At 39.0% G+C, this 14862-nt stretch overlaps 1 protein-coding gene and 1 long non-coding RNA gene across 3 annotated transcripts in view; one reads left to right on the forward strand and one right to left on the reverse strand.

Moving 5' to 3' along the window:
* Positions 1–9: 9 nt before the first annotated feature.
* On the reverse strand, positions 10–14124 carry LOC133664936 (polypeptide N-acetylgalactosaminyltransferase 5). The gene is made up of 10 exons (XM_062069979.1): positions 13052–14124; positions 12813–12979; positions 9798–9917; positions 9349–9484; positions 9153–9272; positions 8951–9068; positions 4364–4693; positions 4208–4288; positions 3987–4139; positions 10–814 (listed from the first exon to the last, which is right to left on the reverse strand). The coding sequence occupies exons 1-10, from the start codon at positions 13819–13821 to the stop codon at positions 674–676; spliced, it is 2136 nt and encodes a 711-aa protein (XP_061925963.1). The 5' UTR covers positions 13822–14124; the 3' UTR covers positions 10–673.
* Positions 5005–14862, forward strand: part of LOC133664938 (uncharacterized) — a 172291-nt gene continuing 162433 nt past the window's right edge. For both annotated transcript variants that reach the window (XR_009828656.1, XR_009828657.1), the window contains exons 1-2: positions 5005–5082; positions 9354–9471. This is a non-coding gene — a long non-coding RNA (uncharacterized LOC133664938). The remainder of the gene's footprint in view (positions 5083–9353; positions 9472–14862) is intronic.

Below are 14862 nucleotides of genomic sequence, written 5' to 3' on the forward strand. Positions count from 1 at the left end.
GAAATTAAACTCTGTCTGTGGTCATTTTATTTGCCTGTATTTTTTTTTTTTCCAAAAAAATGCATCTTCTGTGTAATTGTCCTTCTTACAAATTCCCAATTAAAGACCGCCCTCTAGTGACAGAATCATACAATGTCACCCACCCGACCAATGCAGCGTTAAAATAACCCAGAGTGGTTTTACCTCAAGTAAACATCTTTAAAAAAATAACATCAAAAGCTGTACCTGTGTTTTATACAAAAGTTCCATCGTCGTTGTTTAGTGTGAGACGTTCACAGGAAACATGAGGCACGTGAGTGTTCAGTAGCTGCGTGCTACGTGGAGTGTGTTAAATGTGCAACCTAACTGCAACTCAAGCACTTTTAAAAGGACACAAAGCGATGGAGATATAAAGAAAGGACAGAGGCTGATATATAAAAAGGTTATGAAAACATTGCACATCTACACAACCCCTGCTTCGTACACACACACACACACACACACACACACACACACACACACACACACACACACACACACACACACACACACACACACACACACACACACACACACACACACACACACACACACACACACACACACACACACACACAGGCTCAGAGGAAATACCTGCAGCAACAAGAATGCTGAAGGCTTCTTCTAGTGCAGGTTTGACAGCTTGTCAGGTCTATCACGGCGAGAAGTTGTTTGTAAACTGCCATTTCTGATGGGCATTTTTGGCTGCGCAGTGGGCGAAGTGAAGGTTGTCACCCTGAGGGGACGCTTCCAGGCACAACTGGTTGGGCGAAACCTCGACGAGCAAGTGCTCGGCCTGGACAGTAGTGGAAGAACAACAACACGTGATGTCTGGTGAGTAGTAGCAATGATCATTTGACACAGAAGTTCATGAGCTACTTTGGTGTTTCTCACACATTCCCTCATGAACACATAACGCACCTCAAAAAGGGAGCGCATCTTTTACTCGGGGGTATATCAGAGAAAACTTGTCCCTGACAGGGATATAATTTTGTTTGGGTGATCTTCAGAAACACAAAAACTTCCAAAATATATTACAACTGTGTTGCTTCTCTGGACGGTTTTGGCCAAAAGACTCATTGTCAAAGAGTGGAAAACCCCATCTGCACCCAACTTCAGGCAGAGGTTAAATGAACTTGTGAACGTAATGACTCTTGGAAAAATAAGATTTATAAACTCTACAAATATGAATAAATTGGAACCAACCTGAAAGCCTTTACTGACATATATTAAATCATAACTTAAGACATTTTTTCCCTAGGGAAAGGTAGGGAAAGAAGGGAAAAAACAAGGGGAAAGGGGAAAGAATAATTAAATTGTCATATCTTTTTTGTAGTTTTATTCCTTTTTTATTATTATTTTTTGTATTGTTCCCACACTACCAATGTTTTTTTTGTGTCACTTTTGATATGGTTGTGTCACGGTTTAGTTGCTTTTTTGTATTATTATTTTTTGCATCTGATCAAGCAACGATAACATGACTTTCTTCTTCTTTTTTAAGTGTGATTGGTGGAGAGGTCACCGGGAGGTGATCTAGTGGTCACTTCCTGAGGATCCTTGATGCCGAGGAATATTCATCCATCTTGCTATGGTCTGGATCGTCTGCTGATCCTGAGCCAGTGCAGGATGGATGGATATATACAATATCTGGGTACTTTTTCAAATAATGTCTATACTGTAAACCTTGAGTTGTTAAAGCCCAAGTGCACCTCTCTCCTCAAGCGTGCATGTGAGTGTGGATGAGTGGATGTGTGCTTGTATGAAGGGTCTGAGTGAGCAAAGTGTGATTGTCAAATGTGATTTTAACTATAAAATTCAATAAAATATATTTGCAAAAAAAAAATGGGAGCAAGTCTCGCATCCTTGCACTGGCATACTGTTAGTGTTAGAATTAAATTGGAATTGAATTTTTTTATATTTTTTTCTCTAAAGCCTTGAGCCCACAATTACTTTACCATTTGTTTTGTAGTCGCACCCAAACTATGGAACACACTGCCCCTCATGTCAGAATGGTGACTGCTTTAAGTCTCATCGTAAAACGCACTTTTATTCACTGATTTTTAACTCTGCGTGAGTCTTTTGATTTCCTTTTAATTGTGTTAGTGTTTTTATTCAGCCCATTAATTTATCTATTCCTATTTCAAATACACTGCTATCGGTTGATTTACCCGATTTTATTGTTTTAAATTAGAACGGCTGAAGTTAAGTGGAGTCTTTATTATTTATTGATTTTATAAATGATGTGCAGCACTTTGGAAACTATCTTCATCTGTAAAGAATGCTCTAGAAATAATGTGGATTAGATTAACATGCACCTGCTCTGCCAGAGAATACAAAGACTGCACTTTGCTGCTATATTTAGCGAGTAATCAAACCCCTCTCGATACTCTTTTTTTTTTTTCTCAAAAAAAGGAACCAGCAACAAATTTAGTGAAGAAACTTGGAGAGTCTGACATGAAAGCATGTTTTGCTGCTCTCAACAAGCTGCATGTGCTTTCAAATACACACATGTCTTGTCCGTTAGCGACAGAAGAAACTTTAATATGTTGCCTTAAACTAGTGCTGTCTATTTTGCCATTTTGCTGGACGATATATTGGCCTAAAAATTATTGACGATAAATTATATTACTGTCAACATTAGCTTGAGACCAAATGAATCACTGATGTAATAACAATGCGAGTACACCCTTTCAAATGCAATAAACTTGAATTTATTGTATATTTTAACACCGTAATTGGAATGTAGCATTTTAAATATCCAAGTTAAATAAAAGAAAAACTAATAAAAATAAAACATACTGTCAGCAAAAAAACTGCACTTGAATTAAAGTCACAATCAAAAGTAATGAAACACGTTGTGTCTCTGTTAAGGAGGGGATGGAGGACCCTCAAATGTACACAACCAAAACAAATAAAATGGCAAAATAAAGTGATTGTGACCAAAATGATGTTTACCATTATTATCACAGTATTGTTAAATGTGCTCAAAAATACTTATACATACACACTAAAATCTTTAAACTAACTAGTATTTTTTTAAATAACTAAATACATAGCCACACAATATACTTTCTTGGCAGAGGAAACGTTAAATATTGTTCTGGCTTCATAAGAGCCATATTATTTTTATTTGTGTTTAAATATGTTTTTCTTCTTCCATTTCAATTTATAAACATTTTAGAATGTTTTTTTTAATATCATCCCAGGCCTAGTGCAGTTATTTTTTTTTTTTTTAAATCAGATTAATCACACGTCGAATTTAGATGTTTAATGATTAATCACGTCATTACCTATGTGCATAATTTTAATTTACTTAACAAAGACCCCAATATTTCGACACCAAGTGTATTTTGATACTTTTTGAAATAAAGGGGACCACAAAAAAAAATTCTTTTTTTTTTTGCTTCATTTTAACACAATCTTACAATGTGGTTCTCATTGCACTCATAACAATTTTATTAGATTAAAATAACAATTAAAAGGAATTAAACACATTGGGCTTTTCTTGTTGCACTAAAGAACAATATATATTAGGATAAGGTTAGAATAGAACAGAACACTTTATTGCCATTATGCTTTATAGTTGCCACTTTGGGTCTCTGCTTCAAAAAATAATACTAAAGCTGAAACTACCCAGATAAGACATGTAGCGGGTAAAACACACATTGTCAAGGATAAATCATAAATTGTAGCAATTTGTTGCAAAATTCAGTCATTTTACTTGCATTAGTTTACGCTACGTAGGTTGCCAACTCCCTGAAAAAATAATAAGGGACACCTTGCATGGCTGGTGTACCTAATTTTTTGGGCCCTTCTTTTTATTTGTGTGAAACGTGTTGTGTTGAAAATTCCACAATTACGTCACCCCCGTAAAACCAGCACGCCACAAATAAATTGCAGTCTTGCGGGATACGACCAAATGTGGTTGAAAGGGTGAGCTACACACCCTAAGTGCAACTTGAACTTACCAGTGCCGAGTTGGATGATTTGTGTAGCCAGCGTTGTCCAGCCATGGCACGGTCACATGACTCTACAACCAAGCGGTTGTACTTGGCCTGGGGTGCGACACACAGGTCCTGCTGGCGGATGTTCCTCAACCAGGTGTAATTAAAGTGCTGACTCTTTGAGAAAGTACAAAGCAGTGTGAGACATTAAAAATTTACATTTTCTAGAGCAAAGTCAAACCTACCTGCTTGCTGAGATCACACATCTCAAAGGAGAGAGAATAATTTTGCAGAGTGAGACATTTTCTTAGGCCCCGATTGAAGACCTGCAGTAAATGAAAGTATATAGAGTATATATTCACACTAAAAAGTACCAGCACTGCAAGAAATAACCAACTTACAAGGCCTTTAGCTTTGACTAAGGAGGAATCCATCTCTGGGTACACATTATCCAGGTACCATTTGAAGCTCTTGCACTTCAGTCTGTTCCTCAGCTCGATCTGCTCTGTGAGGTTGCCCACGTCAATGACGCTTCTGTCCAGCAGGTGGTGGTAGCCGTGGCCGTAGAAAAGCTCCTTGTACTCGTCCAGCCAGACCTCGGCAACTCTGGCCAAGTTACGCTCCACAGTCTTCCGCCTGTCCTTTGGGAATTTGTATGGGTTCTGATCCCGGAAAATGTGTCCTACTCGAGAGCAGGGGATGATCTCTATTTCGCCTCCGCACATCCAGATCTGTACAGGCAGTCATTACATAGGATTTCCTCAAGTTAATCCGCACCACAGTCATCACTGTTAAAAGTGATTTTGGCTTTTAGTCAGAAGGACTATTGTTTTGGCAAACTCTAAACAAGGCCAAAGCCTTCACCCAAACAGAAGTGCCTCATGTCCAAATGTGAGTTTGGCTCCCATTTCTCCCCAGAGGAGAGAACTGGAATCACATTCAAAATTTCCCAACAGCTGAAGGGCATCCGTCAATCAGGAAGGCTCTCACCTGAAGCAATCAAGTCCACTCCTTTAAGTCTGCAGCTCCAGCTCAGACTTCAGGCCAACAAACACTGCTCTAGGAGAATTTGCCAAATGCAGTAGTGACCAACTGTTTACAGAGACCAGGGTGGCTGACGGTGAGATGACTTATATTATTTTGATGTTTGATTTGATATGTTGAATTTATTTTAATTGCCAAGTGGTTGTTAAATGTTTAAATGCCTAATCCAAGCTGTTAAGGGTCACTATATGTACTAGTGATGGGTTGATGAGGCGTCATGAAGCGTTTCGACACATTGCAAAACTGTATTGATACTGTGTCACTAAATACTGACATCTGCTGGACATTAAAAATCCCTACAGGCAACTTATGGACCGACTCAACTGACACTGATTTTATGACCTAGTATATACAATAACATAAACCAAGTCATTGTATTTCATTTAGGGTTATTTCATATCTTTATTTAAATAAAAATATATTTATCTTTTTTAGATACAGTCAATAAATAATGTGAACATGTATCGTGACTAGGATGGTAGAAGGTGGGGATTGAACCCCAGTAACCAGCAACTCTCCGATTGCTGGCACGGCCACTCTACCAACTTCGCCACGCCATCATTCTTGTAACTTTCTCTAGTAACAGCATTCCATGATTAATATCAATAAATTAACATTAATAATAAATGACAGAAAAATAAGCACACGTATGACTGAGGAGTCATAGTGTAACTTTGTGTGGTGTTTGAGTTGTCCGACTTTTTGTGTGGCCATAAACGCACCAGTGGCTTAGTGGTATGCGTGTTGTTGACGAACACTGTTAGGGCCGCTTGTTGTCACTGTCACTCAAAGTTGCATTTCAAAATTACACAGAATAAATGTGTTTATTTTGTTTAGAATTCAGATGGGTTTGATTTGGTGCGCGGCATATATTTGCTGTGCGGCGCACAGTGTGCGCAGAGGACGCTTGAGCAGTGCGCAATTGCGCAGGCGCGCACCTTAGAGGGAACGTACGTTGCTCACAGGGCACAGAGGAGGCGTCAGTGCGATACAGTTTGCGTATCGGTCACGTGACCAAAGCAGCTCATGATCGGTCACGTGACTTTCTAAAAGCGGTACGCGCACCGACACAGGGTATCGCTCGACGCATGCGCCGATGCATCCGTGTTGCCGGACCCATCACTAATATGTACTTTTGGAAACACTTAAAAAAAAAATGGCTTATTGAAATGTAATTTGTTTATATTGGTCCCTAATTGCTTTTGTATTTTTCCACCTTCTCCAAAGGTTTTTCACCTTACAACTATTCAATGAAAAAAAAGACAATAAAGTCCAAAATAAAAGGAGAAACAGAGATTTGTCTCATCATTGGATTAAAACAAAGAGTGAAGTCCCAGTGTAACCCCTGGTCAAAAAGTCAAAACCCTTTTCAAGTTAGGGGAGAGCACAAACAAAACATAACTTGATAACTATTGTCAAGTTGAAAGAACAAATTGCCCATCACAACTAAGTAAGAAGAGTTATGACTACTTCAACTCGAAAAAAGCGTGGAAACGCATTAAAATCAAATAAAAATAAGTTCAGTCAACTTCAGAAAGTAAGTCAAGGTGGGCCTCATGTCCCATGCAGTGTTGAACCTAGAAAATCTCATAAAAGAAGTTCAACATCTTTTTTAGTTCTCTTAAGTAATGTTTTCCGGTGAACATTACACGATACAGATACCAATTACAAGTAGTATCAACTGCCTCCATATGGGCAGCATGGCTCAGCGAGTAGACTGGCTTTCTTATAGAATGGCAGGCAGTAGACGGAGGGTTACAGGATCACTCCAAGCCTGGTCAAACTCATGCCAAAGTTCCCCACTCTTGATAGCTCATGGTTAGCGCTTTGCTTGTGTGAATGGGCGAATGTTTTTAATGTATAAACTGAATGTGTATACCGTATTTTTCGCAATAAAAGTCGTTTTTTTTCATAGTTTGGCCGGGGGGTGCGACATACACTCCGGAGCGATTTGTGTGAAATTATTAACACATTACCGTAAAATATCAAATATTATTTATCTCATTCGTGCAAGAGACTAAGCAAATGTCTGCAAACGTCACACACGTCAACCAATAAGAATTCGGCGTGGGCGGGTCATGGCAGAAGCGCATTGTGGGTCATGGGATGCTAACTGCTGCTACATCCGTAGCTATTAAAATGGATTATTTCAACATTGGCGGTAACTTACAAAAACTGAGAAGGGCTGAACTAAAATGGCACCGAAAAGGAAATCATATACTGCAGATTACAAGCCAGACGTAGTGAAATATACAGCAGAAAACGGCGATCGAGCAGCAGAAAGAAAGGAAACGGCGCATACCAGAGGCGACACCGAGGTAGAAGATTTCATCGGATTTAGCGATCAGGAGTGACTGATTGTTTGGTAAATGTATAGCATGTTCTATATGTTAGTTTTTTGAATGACTCTTGCCATGATGTGTTGCGTTAACATACCAGGCACGTTCTCAGTTGGTTATTTGTGCGTCATATGGCGTACACTTATTCAGCCTGTTGTTCACTATTCTTTATTTATTTTAAATTGCCTTTCAAATGTCTATTCTTGGTGTTGTATTTTATCAAATAAATTTCCCCCAAAAATGAGACTTGTACTCCAGTGAGACGTATGTTTTTTTCCTTCTTTATTGTGCATTTTCGGCCGGTGCGACGTATACTCCAGAGCGATTTATAGTCTGAAAAATACGGTGTATATACGAACACATACATGCTATATGAATACAGACCGTTTACCATGTTGAGCCAAGTTGACTTATAGCTGTAGGGACTCATTGAAATATATTAGACCAACTTATATTAAAGTTATCTCAACTAATATTTTCAAGTCCATCTTACATCAGACTGAATGTCAACTCATGTTTTGAAGTGTAATATAATTGACACTATAAGTTGACTCAGCACAACTCGGTCAAAACAACAAGATGACCTGACTGAGTTAATTTGAGTCAACACATTTTGTACAGTGATCCAACCATACACAAATAAAAAATGTGTTCACTATTGCCACAATATTTTATCTTCCTCTGCTTATGGGCTGGACATTTCATAATACATTTTGGGTGTATTTTTTCCACACTAGAAAGCACTGTCTTTAAACTCAATTGTAAACTTGCGCTTTACAGATGCCATGTCTCCTCTGCAGCTGTGTTTTGGTAATAATGACATCTGCTGCAGCACAGAAATAGTCAGGGTCAGCTTAATGCACAGACTTAGAAGAAGCATGTAAAATGTCGATTAATAAATGACAGGGTGCTTTGTGACATTTAATAAACTCAATTGTTTTACCAGTCACACCTATCACGGATGTTTACACACTGTTAAAAAAAGAAAAAAAAGAGTGAGCCTGTCAAGTCGCAACTGCTGTCTTGTTTGTACATTGATTATATATTTACAAACACAGATTAGATGTGGTCGGTGAAGGGATGGTTCTTGCTAGCTTCAGCTACGTAGTTTAGTCGCGGTTTCAAGTGGTCGTCTCCACTGTTTAGTTCAGCACGGGGCGGGAGAGAGTTTCGAGAATGATTGAGCACAAAATAATGTTCTTACTCCTCACAATGACAGCATTTCAGCAAAATTTATGTCAATTTCCAGGATATTCTGCATTTAACAATGGATTCCGTTTTACTGGCCAATTCTGTAACTGTCCACGGTTACGTCAACGTGGAAATGCATTACTTTTTTTTTTTGTTGAGTTTAGTGATTGTTGTTTGGGCATACTAGCGCTGTGTCAAAAAGTAGCAACCATGGTATGATCCCAAACTTCTAGTAGATGTGGGGGTTTTTTCACTCATTCACTCTTTATCTGTTTCACAGTACAAACTCACAAATTTGCATGCACATTGCATTTTTTTCGATAATAGTTTTATGATCGTTGGACGCTATGTTCAAAATCAAAATGAAAATTTGATTAATCGTCCAGCCGTAGTTCATGTGTGTCTGTTCTTTACCTTAAATGAAATCTCCATGTTCTCTCCACCCCACACATCCAAGCCTGGATCATAGGCACCAAGTTCGTAGAAGTATTTCCTGTCAATGGAAAAGAGTCCTCCAGCCATAACGGGACATCTGTGAGATTTAAACAAAACATCATATAATGATGATCATGAAAAACATAAAATAACAAGGGTGAGCCCGAGGGTGTCTGGGTACCGGATGGGGTCGGCTGCAGTCATATTCTTCTTCTTAACATACTCGTTTGATAGGGCATTCCAACCAAACACCAAAGGCCATTTGAAAATGCCCCTCTGGAAGTTGTCAACAATCTTATAACTAAAGGGGGAAGGAAAATAGAACCGTACAGTAACAATTAAAGACATCTATAACACATTTATCTGACTGGTGCCACCTCAGGTCCTGGTCACTGATGACATCGATAACTGGACAGGGCACCTTCCTGCGATCCAGGTAAACTCGCTCCAGCAGAGGCTCCAGCCAGCCCACGTTGCATTCAACGTGCGAGTCGAGGAAGGTAAGAACATCGCCTAAGAGCAAAGCAAACATCCTGTTACACTGAAATAACCACACGTGGACACCTGCAGTATATATACATTATGTTGGCTTTTAACAGACACATGCTTGTGTTCAGTTTGCAGTTTTTCCCCACATAGTGGGAAAGTTAGTCAATTACACACAAAATATGGGCATTTACAACACATACTACTATCTGGGTGTATGTTCTGTTTAAAAAGATGAATATTACCTATGAAGGAGACAGTTAATATAGTTCTTACTCAAACCACATCGTAATATGCAAAGCAGGTCTCTTCCATGTACAAGGCCAAAACCACAACACACCTTTAGCAACAGCTGCTCCAGCCAGCCGTGCCCTGATCAGGCCTTGACGTTCCTTCAGACGAATGATTCGGACTTTGGGAAACTGGGACATGTACTTGTCAAGCGCATCCTTTAGGTTATCTGCACGAGTTAAAACACGGTTATAGAAAGATCAACTCCAGCATACTGTACTTGAAAAACAGAGTTAGAGTAAGTTACATAGAGATGGAATGATATACTGTATATACATACACACAGTAATGTAAATTAGTTTGTTTTGCCAGCCACTGTCAGAGGTATTTGTGCAACAATACCGTATTTATATCATTGTGCTTGCAGTTTATCAAAATGTATTGCTGTAGAACTGCACTTCCTCATACTGAATAGTGACAAAACAGCAGCAAAATACTACAAACACCCATCACTAGGGGTGTAACGGTACACAAAAATTTCGGTTCGGTACATACCTCGGTTTAGAGGTCACTGTTCGGTTCATTTTCGGTACAGTAAGAAAACAACAAAATAAATTTTTGGGTTATTTACCAAATTTGCATAATGTTCCACCAAAAATATTTTTCTTACTGGAATATTTGATGTGAAGTAATCCGAACCTTGGCTAGGTCAATAATTCATAATAACATTGATTTTGATTCAATATTATGTTTTGAGCAATGACTGTTTGAAAGAAAAAAAAAAAAACAGCTTTGTTTTATTAGTCAACATTGCAACTTTTTCTAAATTACATTTAAGCTTTTTTATTTCACTTATGTTTTTGTTTATTTTAATATTATTTTTAGAATGTGCCGTGGGCTTTTAAAACATTAGCTGTGGGCCGCAAATGGCCTCCGGGGCACACTTTTGACACCCCTGCTATAAATAATGAAAAATAAAATCTGATAAATCTATGGACAAAAAGCAGAGCCTGGTGACGCAGGCGCGTTTATCATAACTCTCTCGCTCTCTGTCTCTGCCCCTCCCTCTTGAATGCTGCTGCGCGCACAATTTGTTTTGTTTTCAACCCCTTCTTAACCCTGAACGTATATTGAAAATACACGCAACCCTAACTCAAAATGCCGGACATTCGAGGCATTTAAGAAACTCTGCCCTGACGGCTCCGCAAAAGAGGACGTATGGTCAGTCTATCGTAGCCCATTTGCTGCTAGCATGCCGAGTGTTGTGCCTCGGTGTGCATTGTTTACACAACGTGCTACTTAATGTCCGTGTGGAAACTCGTTCGGTACACCACCGTACCGGAACAGTTCAATACAAATACACGTACCATTACACCCCTACCTATCACACTGCAGTTTTACATTACAACTACTAATAATCATATTGTAAAGTAACACTACATTGCCCTGAATGTAAGACATCCAGGAATACAATTTACAACCCTCAAACTTACGGTACAGTTTACATACACATAGTACACACGTTTTTAAATCGATGTCAAAATCAGTGACGTTTTCCTTTTGGATTGTAATAAAAAAATGCATTCGCCGCTCCAACTGTAGTTTGATGCTTTATTGATCACTATTATCTTTTAAAATAATCAAACTACCCCTTTGTAAGCAAACAGCCAAACTTTGAGCCATGTTTTTCCTCCAATGGCTCGCCAGTGTGAGTGACAGGCAAAAGAGCTCTGACCACTTAGGGAAAAGTCACTGTTGGTGTCACCTGTTGGTTTACATGTATGAATCTCTGGACATTTTCAGACATTTTTTCAAGTTGAGAAAATACAGTCTTGTATAACAAAATCAATATCTTTTTTATAATGCCACTTCTTTTGAGGAAAGGTGAAATGGAAAAGTAATAATTTTAAGTTCAAAGTTCATGGATCATTTTTGTTAGGTGTCCCGATACAACTTTTCCCCTTGCGATTCAATACCGATATTGGAGCCTTGAGTATTGGCAGATACCAATATCGATCTGATACATTTTCAGCAGGAATCATTGCATACTTTTATTTTGTTGTGTAGAAAGTAAGAAAAATGCTTGATCAAGTGAGATAAGTCAGAGAACAATGCTACATATAAACATCACAAATCTTTTTATCATTAACTGTCTGGAACAGATTTACAATGTCTTTTAAATTGAAATGAGGTGGTAATTTGTTTTTTTGGAAACACCTAGTGGTCACAATAATTAATTAAGGTTGAAGCAGTAGATTTAATAATGTGGACACATTTGTTACTGGATAATTTCTAATAATTAATTAAAAAAAAAAAAAAAAAAAAAAAAAAAAATATATATATATATATATATATATATATATATATATATATATATATATATATATATATATATATATATATATATATATATATATAATAGGGCTGCAACTAACGATTAATTTGATAATCGATTATTAATTCGATTAATAATCGGATAAAAGAAACCATTTCTATCCTTTCCAGTATTTTATTGAAAAAAAAACAGCATACTGGCACCATACTTATTTTGATTATTGTTTCTCAGCTGTTTGTACATGTTGCAGTTTATAAATAAAGGTTTATTAAAAAAATGTATATAAAATTGCCTCTGCGCATGCACATAGCATAGATCCAACAAATCTGACTAAATTAATCACAAACTATTTTTATAATCTATTTGAATTGATTAGTTGTTGCAGCCTATATATATATATATATATATATATATATATATATATATATATATATATATATATATCAGATACAAATATGCAACTACAATTATTGGATATTTATTTATATTGAAAAAAAACGTTTTGCAATATTGTTAATTAAGGACACTTACTGCGCATTGTTTAGCTTGTGTGCTACGGAGTGCTTAGTTGTTGTGTAGTTGCATGGTGTAAAATACATGGACAAAGATTACGATTAAATACAGTATAAACTTTGCTTCTTCTTACTCCTTTTCAGATGTGTTAAAATGTTCAAATGTAACCACAGGAGGTACCTTTTTAATGTAACATGACTAAAACAAATAACTATAACCAAACAGTCATAGGTCTTGATGACATTAGATTGTGGGCTACAAGTGAGCCACCGTTACCTTTGGTGCTGAAGTCGTCCACGAGAATAATTTCCTTAAGGAGGTGTGGCGGCGATCGATTGATGACGCTGTGCACAGAGCGCAGCAGGGTGGACCACACCTCATCCACGAAGCAGAAGATCACACTGGTGGAAGGCAGGTTATCGTGGACCAGGCTGTGGGCACAGCTAAGGATACGAGGGAGTTACATAGATGGCAGGCAGGGATATCTGACTGGTAATGTTCGGGGCGTGACTCACATCTCAGGCCTGGTGTCGGGAACACCTCGGTCCACCGGAATCCGGTCGCTCAGGAAGACGTTGAAAAAGCCCTCATCCCATCGCTCCTTCACCTCGGCATCCGTGTCGCCGGGAACCACGGCCGCTTGGCCGAACTGGCCGACGGCGGCGGGGTCTCTGGGGGCACTGGTCACGTCGAGGGACAGCACCTGGTGGACACCTCCCGTCTTCTGATAACTGTTTGAGAACTTCCTAATGTAGTTCTCCTCAATTGCACGCTCCTTTATGACATGAGGTTCCTTCTTCGGATACTGCTGCTCGGCTTCATCTTTAACTTTGCCTGTAGTGTTCATAGGTTTAATTTCCGCATCCTTGCGCCTGTCAACATTGGAGCTCTGATCAATGTTTTTCAAAAGCGGTGTATCATTTACAGGTAAATCCACAGGCTTTTTAGCAGGAGCGTCCTGCATTCCTGCACTCTGTCTTTTTAGCAAAGTGGAGTTCCGTCTCCTGTCCCCTTGCCTGTAGACCCTGGCCATGTCAGGACTGACCGAGCCTGTGTCCTCCGTCCTGAGCACAGGATACCCGTAGTCCCTTTTCGTCGACTGGTTGGCTTCGGCCCGCTGCTTGAGGAGCTCCTTCTCCCGGATGACTCGCTCCTTCAGCAGGTGAAGGTTGCTGTCGCTGAGGGACAGGCGGAGCACAGCAATGTCCAACAGGAGCCAAATGACAGAAGCCACGAACACAAACACCAGAACCCTCCCACTGCCCCGCAAGTACCTCCGAATCATCCTGTTCACCTTTTTAAGAACGCGGTAACTATCAAAGCAGCTTTTTGAACAAGTGTCCGACGTTAAAGTTCCCCTCCCACGGAGCGGTGAGCTGCCTGCGTGGCATGCTATTAATACGACACGGAACTACGGTACACGTAGAATATGACGAAATAGTTTATACAATTCGCTCACGATACCAACTTATTTGACATTACCGTGTCATACAAACCGCGTCGTGTCGATCCGCGCTAATGTATTTCCCCATTGTGGGTTTTTTTCACGCCGACTGCCGCACTCTGATTGGTCAAATAACCAAGGAACACAGCCGGAAACGACTAGTGAATTTCAAAATAACACCGATGGAGCTGCGATTTACAGCAGTGTTTTTCACTTTTTTTTTTTCATTGAAAAAATGCGGCGACACACCACCAACAGAAAACATAAAAAATTAATCTCTGCAACCGATTTTGACTGTAAAAAGTTGTTCTTGCAAGTGTTGGATATGAATTCAAACCATAATTAAGCATGCATCACTATGGATGAGGGCGGACCTACGTCACTTCCGCCTACCAATCCCCTAGCGACCGGGAATTCGTTGAAAACAAACCAGCTCATAGCGAACACAGCATTGACAGAAAAAGCATTTAACGAGCGTTGTGGCTTGGAAGTCGGCGTTAAATCCTTCATTTACGCATTTTTACTTATTCGCATATCGTGTGAAAAAACGAAAATGTATTATTTGCGTCAGACTCGTCTCAGTGAACTTTAAAGCTTCTCAGGCTTAGCTTAGCTTGCTAGTTAGCTTAGCCTGCGCGCTACTAAGAAAGAGACGCGGAAGTTATCTAAAACAAGATCAAGTGTTAGTGTATAAAATATTGAGAGATTTGAGGGCTACATGTATTGAATGGCAACATGAAAATTATAGGGTTTATTGGTTTTTAAAAACCAACTGTTAAGTGCAAATTTAAACGAAACCGGTTTTCGAAAATAGCTAGCTAGGCTATAGACTATATAGTATATTACTTACTTAACTTAATCCTCTTCTTCCCGGATGGGAAA

The sequence above is a fragment of the Entelurus aequoreus genome, linkage group LG14, assembly GCF_033978785.1.
Source record: "Entelurus aequoreus isolate RoL-2023_Sb linkage group LG14, RoL_Eaeq_v1.1, whole genome shotgun sequence".
Taxonomy (NCBI): Eukaryota; Metazoa; Chordata; class Actinopteri; order Syngnathiformes; family Syngnathidae; genus Entelurus; species Entelurus aequoreus.